The following is a 20,501-nucleotide window of genomic DNA, read 5'->3' as shown; positions in this document are numbered from 1 at the left end:
TGCAGGCAGCAACTCTCCTGCTGTGTGAATCCCCCTCTACTTCTTATTAGCTGCATGTAGTTTTCTTAGGCCATTATTGCTATATAACAAACCACCCCTAAACCTAGTGGCTTTCAACCACAACCATCTGTGATTACTTACGGATTTATGGGTTAGTCTTCTGATGTGGGCCAGGCTTGACCAGTCTCAGCTGGGCTCACTAACGTGACTGTGGCCAACTGTATGCTGACTCACGGATGATGACCTCAGCGGGGGCAATTGGGTCATGCTTCACACACTTCACACTCCTTCACATGCCTCCTCCATTAAGTTTAGCCTGGGTTAGTTTCATATCATGGTGGGAATTCCGAGAGAGATAGTGAAAGCCCTGCTTCCTGTGCAGCAGTCACGTTGCAAAGGCCATCAATAGAAAGATGGTGAACTGGAGCCAACATACTACAGTGCCAAACTTCTCAGAGACTCAGTTTGCATACTTGTTAGCTGGGAATGGTGTCCCTTGTATCATGTGCTGCTGTGGTGTGCTGTGTTCTTCGATGGGATAGTTGGTCAGGTGTGGCCTCAAGAGGGGACCCAGAAGAGTTGTAGGGATTACACTCACCAAGACAGAGTCCCTACAGGTTGAGAGGGGCCCCAGGGAGTGGGTCAGCCACTTAGCCGGGGAGCCAGGAGAGGGTGAAGACTCATGGACAAGGGTCTTCACTGGGGGGTCAGCATGGGGTACACAAGCAAACAGTGCGAGGGGATTTCATTGGTGCATTTGAATATCACTAGGTCACAGTCACTGTGGGTAGGGGGAGGAAGGGGAATTGTGGCAGGGTCCCAGCTTATCACACCAGTGCACCTGATTATCTGGGCTGGTGCTCACAGCCTGTTTGTGGCGATGCTGAGACAGTGAGTGGCAAGATAGGATCTTTTAAAATTTACAATTCACCTTGCAAAACTTGGACCCCATTTTGTTTCAAAAGCTAATCTCCTAAAGTGTGAAAGTCCTAGTGACTAGATTTGCCTTTGGAGAAAATCTTCGTATTGAGGAACCACTGCACAACAAGGATATGTCTCTTGCCAGAGGAGAGACTGTGAAGCAATACCAATGTTGAAAAGCTAAGTACTCTGTTTAGCATTCCTTCAGCAAGCCAGTCAGAAAATATTTATCACCAGTTTGTTGTGTAAGAGACATTATGTAAGAGAAACTGAATGAACAAAGGGCTGGATGTAATAGAGGGGAAATGAAACATTAAGGCTGCAGGAAGACTTTGTGAGGTTGTCAGGGGCACAGCCTTGTAAGTCACGATGGTGAGTTTGCCCCACTGCCTAAGGGAATGGGGAGCAATTGAAAGATATAAGCATGGAGCGGCATAGTGAGCTGTACGATTTCTAAAGATCTGTCAGGCTGCCGCCTGCAGAACGGATAGGTGGTTGGTGGAGCATGGTGGAGGAAAGAGACTGATTAGAAGTGCCAAGCCTCCAGGCCACGGGGCAGTGGCCTGGACCATGATGGTAGTAGCGATGGAGAGACCTGAGTGGACTGGAGAGACTTTTGGGAGGTAGAATACTTGGTGCCTGGTGGAGGCGTGGCATCTGACACCCAGTTTCTGTCTTGGACACTGGATGGAGGGAGCAGGTTTTAGCTGCCAAACTTTGAGGTGCTAGCGTGGAGGCAGCTGGTGGACATATATGTAGCCAGAGCTCAGGAGAGAGGTCTTCACTGGAAGTATAGATTGGGGGGTCAACACCTAAGAGATGAAAACCAAAGCCATGGGAGGGAAATTTTGGGTGTGTTAAATCATGTCTTTCAGCTTTCTTGCTGGAGGAGGGGAGGGGTCGGGGGAGGTTGGTCCATTCTCTGTAAGGATTTTTTCAGTTCTGCCTATAAACTATTATTTGTTCCTGTGGAAAGATTGTGTGTGTGTGTGAGAGAGAGAGAGAGAGAGAGAGAAGAGTGCATGCATGCTCACACATCCCTAAGGGTGATGCAAGGGGTCCCCCAGGTAGGAACCAGTCCCACAGTCCATCACTCTTGGAGGAGGCAGATCCTGGGAAAGGAGATGAAAATGGGAGAGTTGGGCCTGATACTGCAGGGAGAACCCTCCTCTATTTCTGTCTCCTCATCTTTCCCGCCTTCCCCAGGGAAGGGCAGGGGGCTTTCATAATACCCTTCCTTCCTGCTTGCTCTGCTCAGACCACCTGGACTTAAAACACTGTGACCAAGTCAGCCAGGCTTGGCTTTTGATAAGTTAAATGGAAAAAACTAGAAAACTGTTTCTGCTTTCCACTCTGCTTTCATGGTTCTTCTGTTTCTAAAGAGGTTCAGGAAGTCAGTTTGAGATTCAGATGGGAGAGATGACCCCTCCTCTCTGTTTCAGGTTGGACCTGCTCTTGACTTTCCTTGTGGATGGGTAGGTGGGGGACTTGTTAGGATAGAAGGAATGGGCAATAAGCTTTGAGAGATAAGGATGTTGATAAGACAGACAAGTTACATTTGTAAAGTATTACATCTTAGAACCCTGACAGGGCCTCCTTCCTCCCTGAACTTCCATTCTTCCATCCTGAAGTGTCAAGGAAACCTGCATCATTATAGAGGTTTCTGCCAAATTAAAACAACCAGCTTTCAAATCCTGGCCCCATCCCCCTCTCCATGCCCAGGTCCAGAGAGCTCTCCCATCCCCCTGTAGCTCTGACCCTGGTGCTGATTTCTGAGCAGCTGCAGCCTCTGAAAGTGCAGACTGGGTCCTGGGTGGCTGGTTGAGCTCTTGAGGGAGGAAGCCCTGGGATGTCCGCTCCGTCTCCCAGTCCTTCCGCTGCTCCTCCTGGGCTCTACCACTTACAAGTGCATGCCGGTGTGCTGAGTCGCATCAGTCCTGTCCAACTCTTTGCGACTCCATGGACTATAGCCCACCAGGCTCCTCTGTCCATGGAATTCTTCAGGCAAGAATACTGGAGTGGGTTACCATGCCTTCCTCCAGCCGGATCTTCCCAACCAGGGATCAAATCCATGTCTCCCATGGGTGAATAAAATGGATGAAAGTTCCTGCATTTATGGAGCCCACATCCTAATGAGAACAAATTTTCATGCCCCTGTGCTTAAAGGTACAGTTCCTATTTTCCATGCATCCTGGTGTCAACTACATGAGGTCTTTTCATTTGCTGGCGAGTAGCTCCAGTGCTGGGGGGACCATCCACTGCTGAGCAAAGAGGCTACATCTGATTGACTGAAGGGCTGGTCATGACTAATTCTGACAACAGGTGAGCCCCAGTTTCACCATGGAATTTCAGCCCCCATGTTCCCCAGTTCTGAGCTAAGATTCCATTGTCCCTGTGCACTGGGTGGGAGTGCAGGGAGCATGAGGACTCAATGAAAGGCTGTGTGCATTGAGTGGGTGCATCCCTGAGGGATAGGAGGGATGAGCTAGTCATTTCAGCCACAGCCAGGCAGTGCCAAGTAGCGCTTTGAGCTTTATTAGCTTTATTGAACCCGCTTCAGAGGCTGTCAGCCACCCCTGGGAGCCCCTCAGAGAGCACCGCCTCCCTTCGTGGGCAGAGTGTCTCGGCTGTGGACACCTTGGGGGAAGAGTGGTGAGTGGACTGTGGGGTCAGCTGCAGTTCACGCCCGCATCCTCATTGTGGTTGCAGTTGTGAGAGCCCCAGCTGCTCTTGTTGCAGTCCCACAGGGTCCATTCTGACCCTGAACATGCAACATCATCCAGCCAGATGTTTCCAGAGCCTGGACACAGAGACAGCAAGGAGAGAGAGGAGTGTGGGATTAGGGTTCAAGCTGTGTGGTCTGTCTGTCCTCGGGGTCTTCCACAGGGAGCTAGACTGATCATTTCTCCTGCAACTGCCCAGGCCCACGGTGCGGACGACTATTCTGCTCTCTTATGATGACTCTGCTTCTGTTCTGCTTTCTACCCTTTGATAGAGGTCTCATCCAAGTATTTAATATGTAATCCAAGCATGATTTGAAATCTCCTGAGGATCTCTCAGGGTTTGTCTCTTCCTTAAATGCCTTTGTAACCAGGTCATTCTCAGTTCCGAAGCATTCTACCTCCTTCAAACCCCGTTCCTTCTGATATAATCGATTTCAGATCAAGAGCTCAGAGAAATTACTGGCTTATTTGATTCCAGGAATTTACACTACAATGTGACAATCTATATAGGCTTAATCCGTGGGAGGAAATGTGTATTTTTAAGGAGTTTTATAATCCAACTAGACTCAGATTAAAAAATAGGTATGCATTTTGGTGGGGTGGAGGGGGAGGGGTAAGGGCAGAGAAGATTTGGGGGCGGGAGGAGGATAAACCAGCCTAGTGTCCTTGCCAGGTCAGCTCTTGGTGGTTGTTGAGTTGTTTAGTTGCCAAGTTGCTTTTGCAACCCAATAGACTGTAGCCCATCAGGCTCCTCTGTCTACGGAATTTTCCCGGCAAGAATACTGGAGTGGGTTGCCAAGCCCTACTCCAGGGGACCTTCCTGACCAAGGGATTGAATGCACGTTGGCAGGCAGATTCTTTACCACTGAGCCACCAGGGAAGCACCCATCTGCTTTTATGGCCAAAGAAAATGACCTTTTCCTGCAAAACATAGTTGAGTCTCCAGCACTCCAGGACATCTTTCCAAAATGGATTTTAGGAAATCCCTGCTCTGATTCACTGTCTCTTCCCTTCTCCTTGAAGATGATCAAGCTTGGGCTGCCCAGGCCTTTAGGCTCCAGAGAGCTGAGATGACCACTGTGCTTGCCTGCCTGACATCTTTGTTCTCCTGGCTTCCACCCCTCAGCTGTCCTTCAGAGAGCATCCCTCACAAACACTGTCGGACACGTGGCATTCTGGCTTTAGGGCTGGGTGGACAGCAGCTTCTGTCCCTGTGGAGGAAGAGAGCCTTCTTTCTCCTGGGGCTGCCAGCCAGAAGGGTGTAAGCTGGGGCCCTGAGCAGTGAAACTTTTCAGTTGTTTGAACCAATCCCTTTCTTTTAAGCCAACCACGATGAGTCACTTGCAACTGACGGGTACCAACACCCTACCCAGGAGAGAAAGCTCACATCAACACCTCAAAAAAAAAAAAAAAAAAAAGACTCCTGGTTGAGGACTGATTCACTCACCAGCTCCCACATTGTAGATAGCACTTCCAGAGGAGTAACCCAGCATGCGGCAGAAGACAGTGGCATCTGAATTGTCCCAGCTGTCATCACAGATTGTCCCCCATGCACCATTATAGAAAACTTCAGCTCGGCCTCGGTTCCTAGAGCCGATAATCCGGACGGTTAACGAGGAGTCACCTGGATGGCAAAACACATGTGGGAGAGGTAAGGAGCAGCACAGGGCTTTGGGCAGATGCAGGTTCTGCCTTTTAATTTTTGGAAGTCCTATTGTTGTTGTTCAGTCACTAAGTCGTGTATGACTCTTTGCGACCCATGGACCGCAGTATGCCAGGCTTCCCTGTCCTTCACTGTCTCCCAGACTTTGCTTAAACTCATGTCCACTGAGTTGGTGATGCTACCTAACCATCTCATCCTCTGCCTCCCCCTTCTCTTTTTGCCTTGGAAGTGCTACAGTTAGGGAAAAGAAGTCTTCTGCTTGGCTGTCATCATAGCAGTAAGATCCCACGTTATGGCGCTGAGTGCCCAGCACTACCAGCGGCCTCTGTGCACTGAGGCTTGCAGGTGTGAGGCCAGAGAGGGAGGTGCCTCTGCAGCTGGCCTTGCAAATCCACCCTGCCATGTTTTGCTTGTGTTGTAAAGGAAAAAAAGGGAGGAGGAAGAAGGGAGGAAGAGAGGGAGGGAATTGGGGATGGGAGAGAAGCAAGGAAAGAAGGGAGAGAGAGAAACTGTTACCTGTGGCTCTGTGACACAGGCAGGCTTATTCAAGGGACAGCCTTTTAGCTTTCCCCCTAAATGAGGAATCTCTCTGAGAACCAAGGCCTGTCCCCCAGAACACATGCAACTTTCAAGTACAGAGTAGCCTCTATAGCATACATTAAACAGAACAGAAATAGCAATTACCTTTTTGACCTTTTTCTCCCTTGGCTCCTTGTGGCCCAGTAGCTCCTGCCATGAGGAGAAAAACCACACAGTTTGAAGGAAACCAAGTCAGGAACCCCCTGTTCTCCTTTGCCTCTCCTCCCCTTTGGGGAGGAGAGGTGGGGGTCAGGCTCTCTCCTCCATCTTTGCCAGCCCCCTGGCATCATGGGGACTGGATATGCCATGATCTCCATGGTTGAGCAAGAAGAGATGGGCCTGAGCTACAGCAGGAAGGACTTGAGCTAGATTAGAGAAGGACATTCAAGAGGCATGGAGGGGGAGGTCTCTCCTGAGGTCAGTCACGGAGACTGTATGGTCCAGGGGCCTTGCTGGGCGTCGTCCAGCACATTGTCACCTGCTGCGCTGAGTGCCCACCTGTGCCTTATTCACCTCTGTAAGCTCCGGGCCGAGGGCAACCCCAGCACAAGACTTCTCCGCAGAACCACTAAGCCTCTCGCCTTCTGGTTCTGAAAACCACTCCCAACCCCTTATAACAGGCTTCTCCTTTGAACTCTTCTGTCAGAAGCCGAGACCTTACCTCTCGATCCAGGCTCTCCCTTTTGGCCACTTGGTCCAGGTGCCCCCTTGAGGCCTCCCAGGCCCGGGCTTCCCTTTTCTCCCTTCATGCCTGCAAGGCCTGGGGAAGAGAGACCACTGCCATCAGATGTTCTGCTCTGCTTTCCAGGGGAAACTAACAGCCTTGGTGTTTAATGAATGAATTGTCCTGAAGGTCCCCCCCACCCCTATCAATGGGCTATTTGGATGTTCAGCCTTGGGGCAGGGGCAGAGTGTTGCCCCTGCCACCCCCTCGCCACCTTCCAGGTAAACTCTGGTTGGGGGCAAGAGGGTGAAAATAGCCGACAGGATTCCAAAGTTGTTGGTCCTCATTGGGCCATTATGTGGAAGCCATTCTGGGAGAATTTTCTAGAACATTTCCAGGCCTCAATTTCCCTGTTAGTAAGTTAGAATAGGAAAAGAAAATCCACCTTAGTAGTAATAAAGACTGCTCAGGAAATGTGTCTGAGGAGTTTTGTTTTGGCTCCTTAGGGTGGGGCCGGCAAGAAGACTAGGAATGCTGTGTGTAAGGGTGGGGACTAAGGAGGACTGCAATGATGGTCCTGTGAGAAGTAGCAGGAGAAGGGGGTGCCTGGAGGGCCAGTGTGAACAGGGAGATGGAGCAAAGAGATACAGGCCAGGCAACCACCTTGGGAACGGGAGAGAAACGTTGCTTAGCTCCACGGCGGCTATGCAGCCTGAATTCACTGCCACGCGGCAGCTCCTGGGGCTTTTTTACTGTTTTCTCTCTCAACTCCACCCCTTTAAACCCTTTCCCCTGGTTTATCATTGGAAGAGCCTGAGGCTTGAAAGACAGAGCCCTGGAGGCCTCAGTGCTCTGGTGGAAAGTTACTGCAGTTTCAGCCCTGCTTTCAGGGTCAACAAAACCCGCCTCAGAGAGTCCTTCCAGTCATTATTGTGGAAAATTAAAATGAAGCCAACACTTTACCTGGAAATCCTGATTCTCCTTTTGTTCCTTTCTGTCCTTGAAGTCCTAAAATCAAAATACAGAAAAGGGAAGAAGATAATAAAACTTAGATATTAAACACTTTTAATCTTAGACAACCTCTACCTTCTGTCTGATTAATGCGGATGGAAAGGTACATTGGTTCTCCTCGATTGTTTAAAGCCTCTTTAGCAGAGCATAAAAGCAGACAGACGCAGATAAATGGGTACGTGTATTGGGGTGAAATAGAAACGTGGTGGGTGAAGGTCTGGATTAGGTGAACAGACCCCACACTCAGTAACTGGCCTTCTTTGTCCAGTAATAACCTGGCTTGATATCTATTCCTTCTTGTTGCAAAAGAAGGAAAAGATTGGAAAAAAGATTTTCTATTGGAAAAGAATTGAGAGATGTTTTGAAAATAAAGTTATTTTTATTTCTAAAAGACTGTGGAGGGGACTCAGTGGCCACTAGAAGCTCTGGGAGTCTCTCACTCTCAGTAGATATTCCGTAAGTCTATTGGTTTATTTCACTGTGGCCCCCACTGTAGCTAAACAGTTAGGCCGCTAAAGGGTCTCATGTCAAGAAAATGGAAAAATAACCACTGCAATTATCTGGGATGATCCTATTTGTAGTTCTGGTGTGAAAGTTCCTCCCTCCTTCCCTCCCTTCCTTCCTCCATCCATCTCTTTATTCACTGACTTATGTAGAAGGCCCAGTATTCCCAGCACCATGATGGGTCATTACTTATTGTGGGATAATAACCTATTGGTTTAGCAACTCCATGATCTCTCAGTTTCAGGGAAACAGGACTCTCCAAGACAGTCACATAAACTTGGGGAAAGTAAAGCTCATTACTGATCATGAAGTAACAGTTTCTTGAGGGTAACAGTGGGATTGTACTTCCACCATGATCTTGACTGGGGTCGCTTCTAACAAGCCAGCTCGGCTTTAACCAAAAACCCACTCATTGGATGGTTACTAGGAGCCAAGAGGAGCTCAGTTACTCTCACTGCCAATCACCTGGGGGACGCTCCTGCCTCCCACTTCAAATTCCTGGCTTTCCTGAGTGCCCACTGTGTGCTGGTCAGTGGAGAGCAGAGGCGGGACCTGGCAGGCCTCTTCAGGATCCCTTCTTGGAATGATGGACAAGGAGTCCTGGCCCCTGGCCACCTTTCAGATGGCTAGCCTGGGAGGAGGGTCAGAGGGCTGAGGAGTTAGGAGCTGCTGCTGCAGGCCTGGGCACTCAGGGAGGCTGGGAGGGCTCGAAAGATCTGAGAGAGCAACTAGTTTTGCCCTTCATTCTTGAGATGAGGACCAGTTCGAGTCTCAGAGAGCTTCTTCTAAAAGCTGGAGGAACCTTTGAGGTCAGCTGGCAGGTAGGCTGCAGCTCACCCCGGGCCAGGTGTGCTTCTTCTGGTCCCTCTGTTTGGAAAGTCTCACCCCTTTGGTCTCCTGGAGAACTGGATCAAGCCTGTGAAAGCTGCTATGATGCTAGATGTTGCCGACTATAAAACCTTCTCTGGCCTTGCCCGTGGAGGATGCGCTTCCTCCCAGGGCAGCACAGGACCCAGATAGCCTGGGTTTCATCTGCCTCTGCGACATTTAGTCCAGTTCCCTCTCCCTCAGCCTAACCTTTCTCCTCTGAGCTTCTGGCTGCCTTGGGGATGGTTATAAGACTGAAATGTAGTCACCTGTGTCAAGCCCTAATCCTCGTGTCTGGCAAGTGGTGCCATGTGGACCCTGGGGAACCTTTTGGTACTTGTATGTACTCTTCCCGGAGAAGGCAATGGCAACCCACTCCAGTGCTCTTGCCGGGAAGGTGCCATGGATGGAGGAGCCTGGTAGGCTGCAGTCCACGGGATCGCTAGGAGTCGGACACGACTTCGCTTTCACTTTTCACTTTCATGCGTAGGAGAAGGAAATGGCAACCCATTCCAGTATTCTTGCCTGGAGAATCCCAGGGATGGGAGAGCTGGGTGGGCTGCCATCTATGGGGTAGCACAGAGTCAGACACGACTGAAGTGACTTAGCAGCAGCATGTACTCCTCCAGTGGGGAGCACCTGGGACCCTGGGGCTAAAGCCCCCACAGGAGCCCCAGCCTTGCTGCCTAGGAAGCCCCCCAAAATGTTTGCTGTTGACCGTAACTGGCCCAGCAGGGGCGGCAGGTGTGTCCTCTCTACTTAGGTGTGTGCTCGGTTGTTCAGTTGTACCTGACTCTTTGTGACCCCATAGATTGTAGCCCATCAGGCTCCTCTGTCCCTGGGATTTCCCAGGCAAGAATACTGGAATAGATTTCCATTTCCTCCTCCAGGGGATCATCCTGACCAGGGATCAAACTTGTCTCTCCTACACTGGAGGGCAAATTCTTTAGTACTGAGCCACCTGGGAAGCTTACCCCTGTGATTACCTGCATCTGAATTGCAGGTGTCAAGATTAGGGAGGAGAAACCACATTCAGAAACCTGTCTTTGGTAGTTAAATAGAAAAATGGTTCATATCTAGACTCTTGATCCCCTGTGTCTCATACTAAAGGATGCCATAGCGCACAAATCTTTACCTTAAGAACCTGTCCCTAGATGCAAGGTTGAAGCCACTTCACACTGTGATCTCTCCTGATTGCCTCCCCACTACCTAAGAAGCCTCCAAAGCACCAAACAACAAATGTCTTGTACAAACAGGAGCCCTAGGTAAGCCCTGGTTCACTAGGTCCATGGTCCCCGAGGCCTGACTCTCCCACCGCATTTCTCACACCCTCCCCCAGCCCCTCACCTCTTAGAGATGAAGCATCTGCTCCTGAATGCGCTATGCTGGACACTCTGCCAGGGGCTTCACATGCATCTCTCAGCTGCCCTGCTAGGTTGTGCCATTTCCCTTTTTATAGAGGAGGATATCTACACTCGAAGATGCGAGGTGATTTATCCCAGGTCACACAGAGAGGGAGTGGAGAAGTTAGATTTGGGAACCAGGGTTGGCCTCCCACTGGGCACTGTGGCTGCCTCTTCTACCAGCGTGCCAGCTTACTCCCGCCTGGAGTTTCACATGGGCTCTCCATGGGATTCCAAAGACTTTCAGTAGCCTTGGGCCATTCCTTACTCCTAAACGAGTAGTCAAACTACAGTGAACATCAGAGTCACCTGTACAAGGTTTGTTAAAAACTTTCTGGGACTTTTCTGGTGTCCAGTGACTAAGACTCTGAGCTCCCAATGCAGGGGCCCTGAGTTCAATCCCTGGTCAGGGAACTAGATCCCACATGCCACACTGAGAGTTTGCATGCTACAACTAAGACCAAGCACAGCCAAATAAATAAATAAAAAGATTTAAGAACACTTCCCCCTTACATTTCTAAAAACAAACAAACAAAAAACAACTTGCTAAGCTCCACCCCAGAGTTTCCGATTCCGTGCATCTGGTTTGGGCATCTGAGACTCTGTGTTTTTAATAAGTTTCCAGGTATTGCTGACGCTGTTAGTCCAGGAATCAAGGTTTGAGTAACCACTTCTCTAAACACATCCCACTCAGTCTTTAGGGACCAGCTCACAACTCAGCTCCTCCAAGAAGACTTCCTGTCTCTAAAGAACCAACGACCCCCTCCCCTGGCTGAACTCTCATGGAACCCACTGGCCCTTGATAAAATGCCCTCTAAGAAATGTATAATAGGTATAAATAGATATATAACAGGTGTAGGTTTTATCTTCAAAACTCCCCTCTTCAAGGGGAGAACACTGGAATTGAGTTTTGTGTGATTTCTCTCCAGGCCTCCCTCGACTCTGAGAGGGTGCTCACTGAGTTACTGTGCATGGATCCAAGGACTAGTAATTACTTTGCTATAATTCAAGGTGATATCCTGATTGGATCAGGGAGAAGGAGAAATGGCTGAAAAACAGAAGTGCATGTTTAGAAATGCATGTTGTAAGCCTACACTGCAAGGGAAGGAATGCTGTTTGTCCTCTTAACCACAAGCAAATAGGATTCCCTGGGTGTCACAGGCTCAAGCTGAAAGGGCCCCAAATGTTTATTTGCAAGGTGCTTATTTAGAGACATAATTTTCTCCCAAGAAAATAGTTTAGTTGAAAAGCACAAGCCTTCGTATTGTTTCATGTTCAGCTGGTGCTGTGCCTAACATCTTTCCCTTCAATCAGGGAAAATTGCTTGTTTCAAATCCAGAATGCTGGCGAATTGTCAGGGAGCTGGGTATTATTCTAGACCTTTCCCCATACTCCAGAGAGGAGCAAACCAAGGCCTTGCAAGTTCCAATATCAACCTATCACCACCTAGCTAGTTTGACAAGTCCAACATAACACACAGGCCTACCGACTCTGATTTAATGTAGAAATTTCCAGTACATTGGGAAACTTCCTTAAATACCATCCAAACTTACAGGCTAAGTGCAGCCTGGCAAACTTATGGTTAATTTAATAACGAACAACTTAGAGTTGTATGATAAGAAGTCAGATGGTAGATAGGGAACCCCAAACTGGGACACATGTAGACTTCTACAGATGTCTCTAAGAAACTTACAGGAAAATGAGGAAAAATCTGTGGCAATTTAGTAATATGAGTTGGGAGAATTTAATAAATTCTTAGATTAACTCAATACTTATACACGGGGAATGAAATTAGCTGAGAAATTGTATTCATGATATAATGCTCAGTTGCTATTATGGATTATTCTTTGCTACTTTAAAAGTAAAACACATCTTAAAATACAGATTTTAAGGAACTAGATTTTAAGTTATTGGCACATTGGCTTAGTCTCAAAAGAAACATAAAAGGACACAGAAAATTCAGATTCTTGTTATGTTTTAGACATTAGTACTGTTGAGATGCAGAAATTTTTATCAGATTGGGATTTTGGAGCTTAAATGTTTTGGCTGCTTCTACTATGACCAACCTAGATAGCATATTAAAAAGAAGAGACACTACTTTGCCAACAAAGGTCTGTCTAGTCAAGGCTATGGTTTTTCCTGTGGTGATGTATGGATGTGAGAGTTGGACTGTGAAGAAAGCTGAGCATCAAAGAATTGATGCTTTTGAACTGTGGTGTTGGAGAAGACTCTTGAGAGTCCCTTGGACTGCAAGGAGATCCAACCAGTCCATTCTGAAGGAGATCAGCCCTGGGTGTTCTTTGGAAGGACTGATGCTAAAGCTGAAACTCCAGTACTTTGGCCACCTCATGCGAAGAGTTGACTCATTGGAAAAGACTCTGATACTGGGAGGGATTAGGGGCAGGAGGAGAAGGGGATGACAGAGGATGAGATGGCTGGATGGCATCACTGACTCAATGCACATGAGTTTGAGTGAACTCCGGGAGTTGGTGATGGACAGGGAGGCCTGGTGTGCTGCAATTCATGGGGCTGCAAAGAGTCAGACACGACTGAGCGACTGAACTGAATTGAATTGAACTGAACATCATTTCACGAGATGGGGAGGTAGAAAGAGAAATGCCATGATCACAAGCTGAAGTGAGCCCTTCCTTATTTCCAAATTAAGTTTACTTTCCAAAATGGCTAAAGGATTTAAAGCTAAAATTAGTTTTGTTGTGGATTTTCTTTTTCCCCAAAGTAAAGTGATTTTGCAATCATTTGACAGATCAAAGGTTAGCAAACACCAAGTTTTGGGGGTTTGTGAATGGTGAAAGGAACTACCATTAGAAAAATTTCTTCTTGGTGATAATGTCCTACCTTAAATATGAGCTATGCAATCTATCTTCCCAACAGAATGGAAGGAGCCTCCTCTTTGCCATCTTTAATCTGAGATGGCTCCTCTTTCTCAAGGGATGTGAACACGGGGAAATATTCCACCAGAATGGGTTGGAGTGTGGTTATTGAGTGTTTAAAACAGTAGGAAGATTTGGTGACTAAACTAGGATTGACCCATCTACTGTGAGGTGGAAAATATGGGGAACTCTGATCTCTCTGTGTCCTATACTCTATGCCATTATATACAACAAAATTTAGAAAAGCACAATTTTGGAATCAGACTTTGGATTAAGTCTTGGACTCAGTGTATATTAACTATGAGATCCCAAGGAAAGGTTTTACTTTCTGGGAGCCTTTACTTCCTCAGCTGCAAGGTAGGTTTGGTGAAACTCAGCTGTGTGGGTGGGTGCACTAAGGTTATGGGAGTAAAGGCCCAAACAGAGTACCTGGCTTAGAGGTGTAATTAATAATAAACAGACCTCTTTCTTTTGGTAATTAATGCACAATAATGGGGCTTCCCAGGTGGCTCAGTGGTAAAGAAACCACCTGCCAATGCAGGAGACACAGGTTTGATTCCTGGGTTGGGAAGATCCCCTGGAGTAGGAAATGGCAACCCACTCCAGTCTTCTTGCTTATGGACAGAGGAGCCTGGTCACTGAAGTCCATGGGGTGGCAAAGAGTCAGACACAACTGAGCAACTGGGCATACATGCACAAAAATGAGATCAGCTGTCACCTAGGTTGAGTCAAGGGACCATAATTTCTCTGTTTTTAATCCCATGCAGCTGGATATTCTTCTGTGAGATTGATGATTTTATTTACAAAATGGGAAATACATCAGTTTGAAAAACTGCCTTGATATGATCAAAACTGAACAAATACTGCAGTACCTCTAGTTTGGGGAACACCAACATCCTGACATTGACAAATAGGAATTGCTTTCCATGATGAGAAGATCTTGTTCCCACCCTCCCTCCCTTCTCCCACTTCAGAAATCTGACCTCTCCAAAAGTCCATTAACCCATGACTTCAGGATGATACACAGCCCTGGCTACAACTAGTTAGGTTATGGTCCCACGAGAACTCCTTCCCGAGCTGTCTATGTAGACCATCGCCTACTTGATCAAGGGAAATGTTTGGATTTGAGTGGGAAACCTTTGCAATTTGGAATAAATTATGATCATCACACACCCCAAATTGAAAATGCAATTCATCGTGTTTACTTGAGCAGCTGGAGTTAAGGAATAACCCTTAGAATTTTCCAGATTTGGTATCCATCACTAGGTTTGGTTGATGGGAGTTCCCATAAAGGTGCCCACCTAATATGCATGTGTGCATGCTCAGTTGCTTTAGTCATGTTTGACTCTTTGTGACCCTATGGACGGTAGCCCGCCATGCTCCTCTGTTCATGGGATTCTTCAGATCAGAATACTGGAGTGGGTTGTCATGCCCTCCTCCAGGGGCTCTTCCCAGCCCAGGGAGAGAACCTGCATCTCTTATGTGTCCTGCATTGGCGGGCAGCTTCTTTACCACTAGCACCACCAGGGGACTTGATAATGGAGTTAAAATGATTCCCAGTCAACCAAAAGTGTCTGTGGGATCTTGGGGTGGGATCTTGGGTAAATAACAAAGAACTATAACAGGGTCTGAAAGCCCTATGTTTCCTTCTAAGAGTGGAAGAAGCTGCTGAGGCTTCTGCTCTGATCCTTCCAGGACTTGGGTAGAGGGAGAAGGTGCTCCTCATCAGACTGCCCTGATGGGGTGGGGGTGCTCTCAGGTTGCTTGAAGGAAAAGGCAGCATGATAAAGTGTAATGGATGAGGTCCCAAGGGTGAGTCAGCCAGGCCTGGATTCCAACCCGAGCCGCATCTCTTACCGTGAAGCAGCTCTAACAAGAGTGTTGATCCTGTTGAGCTATCATGAAAATGCTCTTTGAGTTTTAGGACTCAAATCCTCCCAGGATGCAGAGTGCAAACAAGATTCCCCACCTTTGGACAGTGGGAGACAAAGGCTGGGGACCTGGGAAGTGGGTGCAGTGCTGCCTGTGGGTAAAATCTTGTTTATCACCATGCTCTTGCTTAGTCAAGAATCACTAGTCTGGCAAAGGTGGGATGGGGTGCAGGGGCTCCCCCCAAAATTTATAACTGAGGGAGAAAAGCCAACATCTCCATGAAGCCAAGGAGAAAACTCAGGGGTAAGACATCTTTAGGCCTCAGAATCAGAAATCCCAAGATCTGGGTTCAGGGAAGAGAGAAGTATAAGACCAGAAAGAAGCAGCCAATAAATTGGGGTCGTCTGACCACTACACCCACATGGAGCCTGGAAGGCGAGACTTTGCTGACAGCCTTCGGTGGCATCCACATGGGATTGGGTAGCAGAGCCCCTGCCTGTCCTGACCCACCATCTGTGAAAAGGAAAGCATCTTTGAAGATGGATGGGTTAGAAGGACAGTGTGTATAGGAGTCACATCTGCCAGGGCTCCTGACAACCTTCAGGGGAAACCCAAAGGGCAAAGGCCCAGAGTCCCAGGCTCAGAAAGTGGCCTGCCCAGCTCTCTGGCCAGAGCTTTCTGAACCTCCACCACATCCCAGACCTGGACTCAAGGGATGCCAACCTACAGAGCCCTCCCGCACCTTCCAAGACTTCACCTGCTCTGTTCCCTTTCTCTAGACTTGTCTTCCTCTCTCCATCTGGCCAAGCCCTATTCATCCTCTATGACTCAGCTCCAGCTCTTCCATCACTCCTGCAAGATGCTATACTTTGCTACCCACACCAGGGGCCACTGTGACCTTGAAGATTTGGACAGAGTCAAGTCACATCTGTTTAAAAAAAATCAATCAATCCATTGACCACTTGATCAATGAAAAATGAGAGGGCCTGCCCCTGGTGTGGGTTTCTAACATTGCTCTTGGATGAAGGCATCCAGGTTGCCTAACTCAAGTATAACCTTCTGCACTTGCCGTGACTGTCCACAGACATCCTTGGAAGATGCCCAGCTTTTTCTCAACCTGCACTGGCCACAACACCTCCTGGCCTGCACCTGGCTTCCTAAATGGCACATGGCACTCCTCCATGCAAAACGCTCAGCAGAGTGTGCCTGACGCCATCTGACAAAAGCCTGTCTGCCTGTCTCCTGCACCAGCCTGCATGTCTGAGGGCAGGAACCAGGTCTTATGTGTCTTGGAGGCCCAACACTTTCTAGACTATCCAGTGGACCAGATTTTCTAGACCATCATGGGTGCCTGGACTTACTTAGTGACTAGCAAAGTTAGCAGTTGTTTATAAAGCAGACCACATTGGTAGGATGGTTTATAACCTCGATTAAATTGGCCTAACAGCTTATGACTTGACTAAGTTGGTGTGATGGTTCATGAACTAGTGTCTGTGAGTTGGGTAACTGTGGGTCACTCCTTTCAGCCTGGGCCCCACTGGGAGAATGTGCAATTCGGGTTTTTTGACAAAGTGAAATCGTTCGGTCGTGTCCGATTCTTTGTGACCCCATGGACTGTAACCTACCAGGCTTTTTCATCCATGGGATTTCCCAGGCAAGAGTACTGGAGTGGGTTGACATTTCCTTCTCCAGGGAATCTTCCCAACCCAGGGATTGAACCCAGGTCTCCCGGATTGCAGGCCCACCAGGGTTTTTGACAACTGCTGCCCAAATCCAGAGCGCTGACCCTTGGGGCCCCACCTCAGATCAGTGGGAGAGAGCGGGCTCTACATGCACAGCCGGAAGGCAGGCCAGGAGACAGTGCGAGCAAGGTGCCCACCCCCCTCCTGTTTGACAGTGGAGATTTGATTGTGGCATTCAAGGTCTTCATGGACTCTGGGCAGAGAAAAACAGCCATAGGGCCTTGGACTCAAAGGGCTCTGGCAGAGGAAGGTGCCCTTCTTAATCCAGAGGCTTCGGGGGCCAGAGCTCAGGAGACCTCTGCCTTCTTCTGATGGCCCTGCTTGGAAGTAGTCCTCCTCCGTGTCCATCACTGACACCCAGCAACTCCACTTTCCCACCTACCCACAGCCTCTGTTACCTGTGTCCCCCTTGCTTCCTTTTACACCTTCGACTCCTGGTCTCCCGGGCATCCCTGGTGGTCCTGGACAACAGATAACACAGAGAGTGTAAGGGCTGGGCTGGGTGGGTCTCCAGACATCACTACCCCCCCCCCCCCAACCCCACAGGAGCCAGGACCTCACCTATTGGCCCAGTGGGGCCAGTGCTGCCAGTCTCACCCTTGGCACCTGGGGATCCCACAGCTCCTGGAAAGCCTGGAAGACCCTTCACTCCAGGTGGTCCTGAAAGCAAAGTCGTGACTAGAAGGCTGGGGGTGGTTGGTAGAGGGCCTGGCTGCCTATGCTTTCAACACACCTCTGTTCTCTGCAGTGGCACATGCATCTCTTAACATCTTAAATGTTCCCTGGGCAGCTTAAAAGATCTCTCTTTAGAAGCCTTAAACTAGCCCTATTAGTGGAAGGAAAATTACAGTCTCAGCAATTTATTAATTTATTTCCATTCACTGCTGCAGGGTTTGAAGCTTATGGACTTACACAGAACTCTGGGTGTGAGCGTCTGGCTTCACAAGCCTGAGCAGCAGAGTGACGAGAAGCTCTCAAAAAGAATATCAATTAGGCCTGCCCTCTGAATGCTGCTCTGTTCCTCTTAAGGATGGGCCAGGTTTTACAAAATCTCAGAGGCTCTGGGTTAATATTACAGTCAAATATGAGACAGGGACAGTGGTACCTGGAATGATGCCCATTCCTACAACTCTTACCTTGATCACCTTTGATTCCAGGAATTCCAGCCACTCCTAAAATACAGAAGGATTTTTAGGGATTGTATTTTTACCCTCTAGCTTCAGCCTGCGAGACAAAAGGGGAACACCCACAGGGCAATAGCCCTGCCAGTGCAGACTCTTACCTGGGGAACCTGGCTTTCCTGAGTCACCTTTATCCCCCCGAGCTCCGGGGGGTCCCATGACCCCCATGTCTCCTTTCATGCCCACGTCTCCTTTCATGCCCACGTCTCCTTTCATGCCCACGTCTCCTTTCATGCCCACGTCTCCTTTCATGCCCATGTCTCCTTTCATGCCCATGTTTCCTTTCATGCCCATGTCTCCTTTTCTTCCTGAAAAACCAAGAAGTTGTGGTCAGACATGGGGGGAGGGTGGGGCTTCCCTGGTGATTCAGTAGTTAAAGAATCTGCCTGCAGTGCAGGAGACCCAGTTTCGATCCCTGGGTTAGGAAGATCCCTGGAGAAGGAAATGGCAACCCACTCCAGTATTCTTGCCTGGAGAATCCCATGGACAGAGGAGCCTGGCAGTTTACAGTCCATGGGATCACGAAGAGGCGGACACAACTTAGCAACTAAACCACCACCACCACGGGAGGAGCGCAAGCCAGGCCACCACATCCAACTCTGATACTTCCTGTCCCACTCAAATTCCAAACTCAGACTCCTTGAACTCCCTGGTGCCCAGAAGTGGAAGATACAATGACTGCCCTCAAGGAGCACACCACCTTGCCCAGAGACCAGGCATAAACTTATAAAAAATGGATGAAAGGACCTGGCCTGGCTGATGGGAAGTGGAAGGTCCCAGAAGCTGAGCTCTCCATCAGTATTGCCTGGCTTATTTCAGTGCCTGAATTTGGAGAACTATTTTTTTAAACTTCGCAAACAGAATTCTGAATATTCCAGAAAGCAGATTTGAAGTGCTGAGAGCAGAAGTTTGAGGTGCTGATGGAGAGAAAAGCATCACAGCAGCACTTATCCCGCCAGTGGCTCAGACACAGGCTTGCCTGGTGGCCAAGGTTTCACATTTTCCACTTGGCATCAGTATTCCGAGCTTGCCCCCGTCTATGCTCTCCTCTGTCCTCCGTCACTGCCTCCTCCTTCCTGCCGCTGCTCAGAGCGTATCAATCGAGGGAGGCTCCTCACTGGGCAGGGCTCGACAACCCCTTTCTGAACCTGCCAGCCACGCATAAAGGGCCTGCTCATTGATACCCACTGGCTGAGGAAGCCTGGTGAGGTCCCACCATCAGCAGAGCCCCACTCCTAGCAACTCCCTCAGGGGGCAAGACTGGCTCGTTAAGATGGAATTAGGTTAAAGGGCTCTATTCTATTATTTTCATGATTTCAGAGCTGGAGGGAGAAGGAAATGGCAACCCACTCCAGTATTCTTGCCTAGAGAATCCTATGCACAGAGGAGCCTGGTGGGCTGCTGTCCCTACCGTCGCATAGAGTCGGACACACCTGAAGTGACTTAGCATGCATGCATGCGTTTGAAAAGGAAATGGCAACCCACTCCAGTGTTCTTGCCTGGAGAATCCCGGGGATGGAGGAGCCTGGTGGGCTGTCGTCTATGGGGTCGCACAGAGTCAGACACGACTGAAGCGACTTAGCAGCAGCAGCAGCAGAGCTGGAGAGAACGCAGAAAGGCCCTGGCCTCCTCTCTAATGAATCAGGAAAGTGAGCAAAGTGGTCTTGAGTGGAGGCAAAGAAGCGACTGCCGCACAGAACTCTCTGGATCTAAGATTTGAGCGATGTTAGGTGTAAGTCTTGAGAACGAGTTCTTTGAGGTGGTTAGGATACTTAGAGAATGATTATTCCTTGAAGGAAGACAAAACAGCCATAGAGACCTTGATTACAATAGAAGTCCCTTACAACTGCCTCAGATGCAAAGAGCAAACAAGATTTCCGTTCTTCAGAGCATCCACTTGAGCAGAAGGGCCAAAAGGCTAGGACAATGCAAGGAATTATTTCCCTGAGGCATTTGTTAGTGCCCTGCTGCTCTGGGGCAGTCAGGGTCATCACAATAAGGCAACTGTGTGACTGTATGAGGTTTCTTTTCTCTTTTTTGCTCTCCCACACAGTTTTCAAGATCTTAGTTCCCCAACCAGGGATTGAACCCCAAGAGAATGGAGTCCTCACCACTGAACTGCCAGGGAAGTTCCTGTATGAGGTTTCTTGAAACGGGTGTGGGCCTGAGTGTGTGTTGCGATGACTTCCGTGTCTCCATAAAGAGGACCACCTTGGGAAGCAAAGTAGTACTGGTGAAAGTACCAGAATCTGGCACCAGCTGAGGAATCACAGCTACCTCTGACTTCAGAACCTCCCCATCATCACAGCTAAAGGTGGAGTGAAGGAGACTGACATGATCCCCTGGAACCTCATTACAGTGGTATTACCCATCTTCTGGGACAAAGAGGGGAAAACCTCAGTACTCAATACTGCAGGGGCGGGTCCCACTTGGTCTGCTAACCCCGTCTGTGGGCAGTGGATTGGGCAAACAGTGGGTAA

General features: G+C 48.8%; 1 protein-coding gene across 2 annotated transcripts in view; it reads right to left on the bottom strand.

Annotated features, from left to right (window-relative positions):
• Window positions 1–3,485: 3,485 nt before the first annotated feature.
• The window catches only part of MARCO (macrophage receptor with collagenous structure), a 37,480-nt gene continuing 20,464 nt past the window's right edge, over window positions 3,486–20,501 (bottom strand). Inside the window, exons 5-13 of one of the 2 annotated variants that reach the window (XM_068968545.1) lie at window positions 18,123–18,329; window positions 17,977–18,012; window positions 17,402–17,500; window positions 17,239–17,301; window positions 7,514–7,558; window positions 6,548–6,646; window positions 5,992–6,036; window positions 5,092–5,268; window positions 3,486–3,721 (exon numbers count right to left, since the gene is read on the bottom strand). In XM_068968545.1, coding sequence (XP_068824646.1) covers window positions 3,591–3,721; window positions 5,092–5,268; window positions 5,992–6,036; window positions 6,548–6,646; window positions 7,514–7,558; window positions 17,239–17,301; window positions 17,402–17,500; window positions 17,977–18,012; window positions 18,123–18,329 — 902 coding nt within the window. In that variant the 3' untranslated portion in view covers window positions 3,486–3,590. The remainder of the gene's footprint in view (window positions 3,722–5,091; window positions 5,269–5,991; window positions 6,037–6,547; window positions 6,647–7,513; window positions 7,559–17,238; window positions 17,302–17,401; window positions 17,501–17,976; window positions 18,013–18,122; window positions 18,330–20,501) is intronic. The other variant, XM_068968546.1, reaches the window with a different exon arrangement.

Source organism: Capricornis sumatraensis, chromosome 3, assembly GCF_032405125.1.
Source record: "Capricornis sumatraensis isolate serow.1 chromosome 3, serow.2, whole genome shotgun sequence".
Classification (NCBI taxonomy): domain Eukaryota; kingdom Metazoa; phylum Chordata; class Mammalia; order Artiodactyla; family Bovidae; genus Capricornis; species Capricornis sumatraensis.
This window is presented reverse-complemented; position numbering and strand designations above follow the sequence as displayed.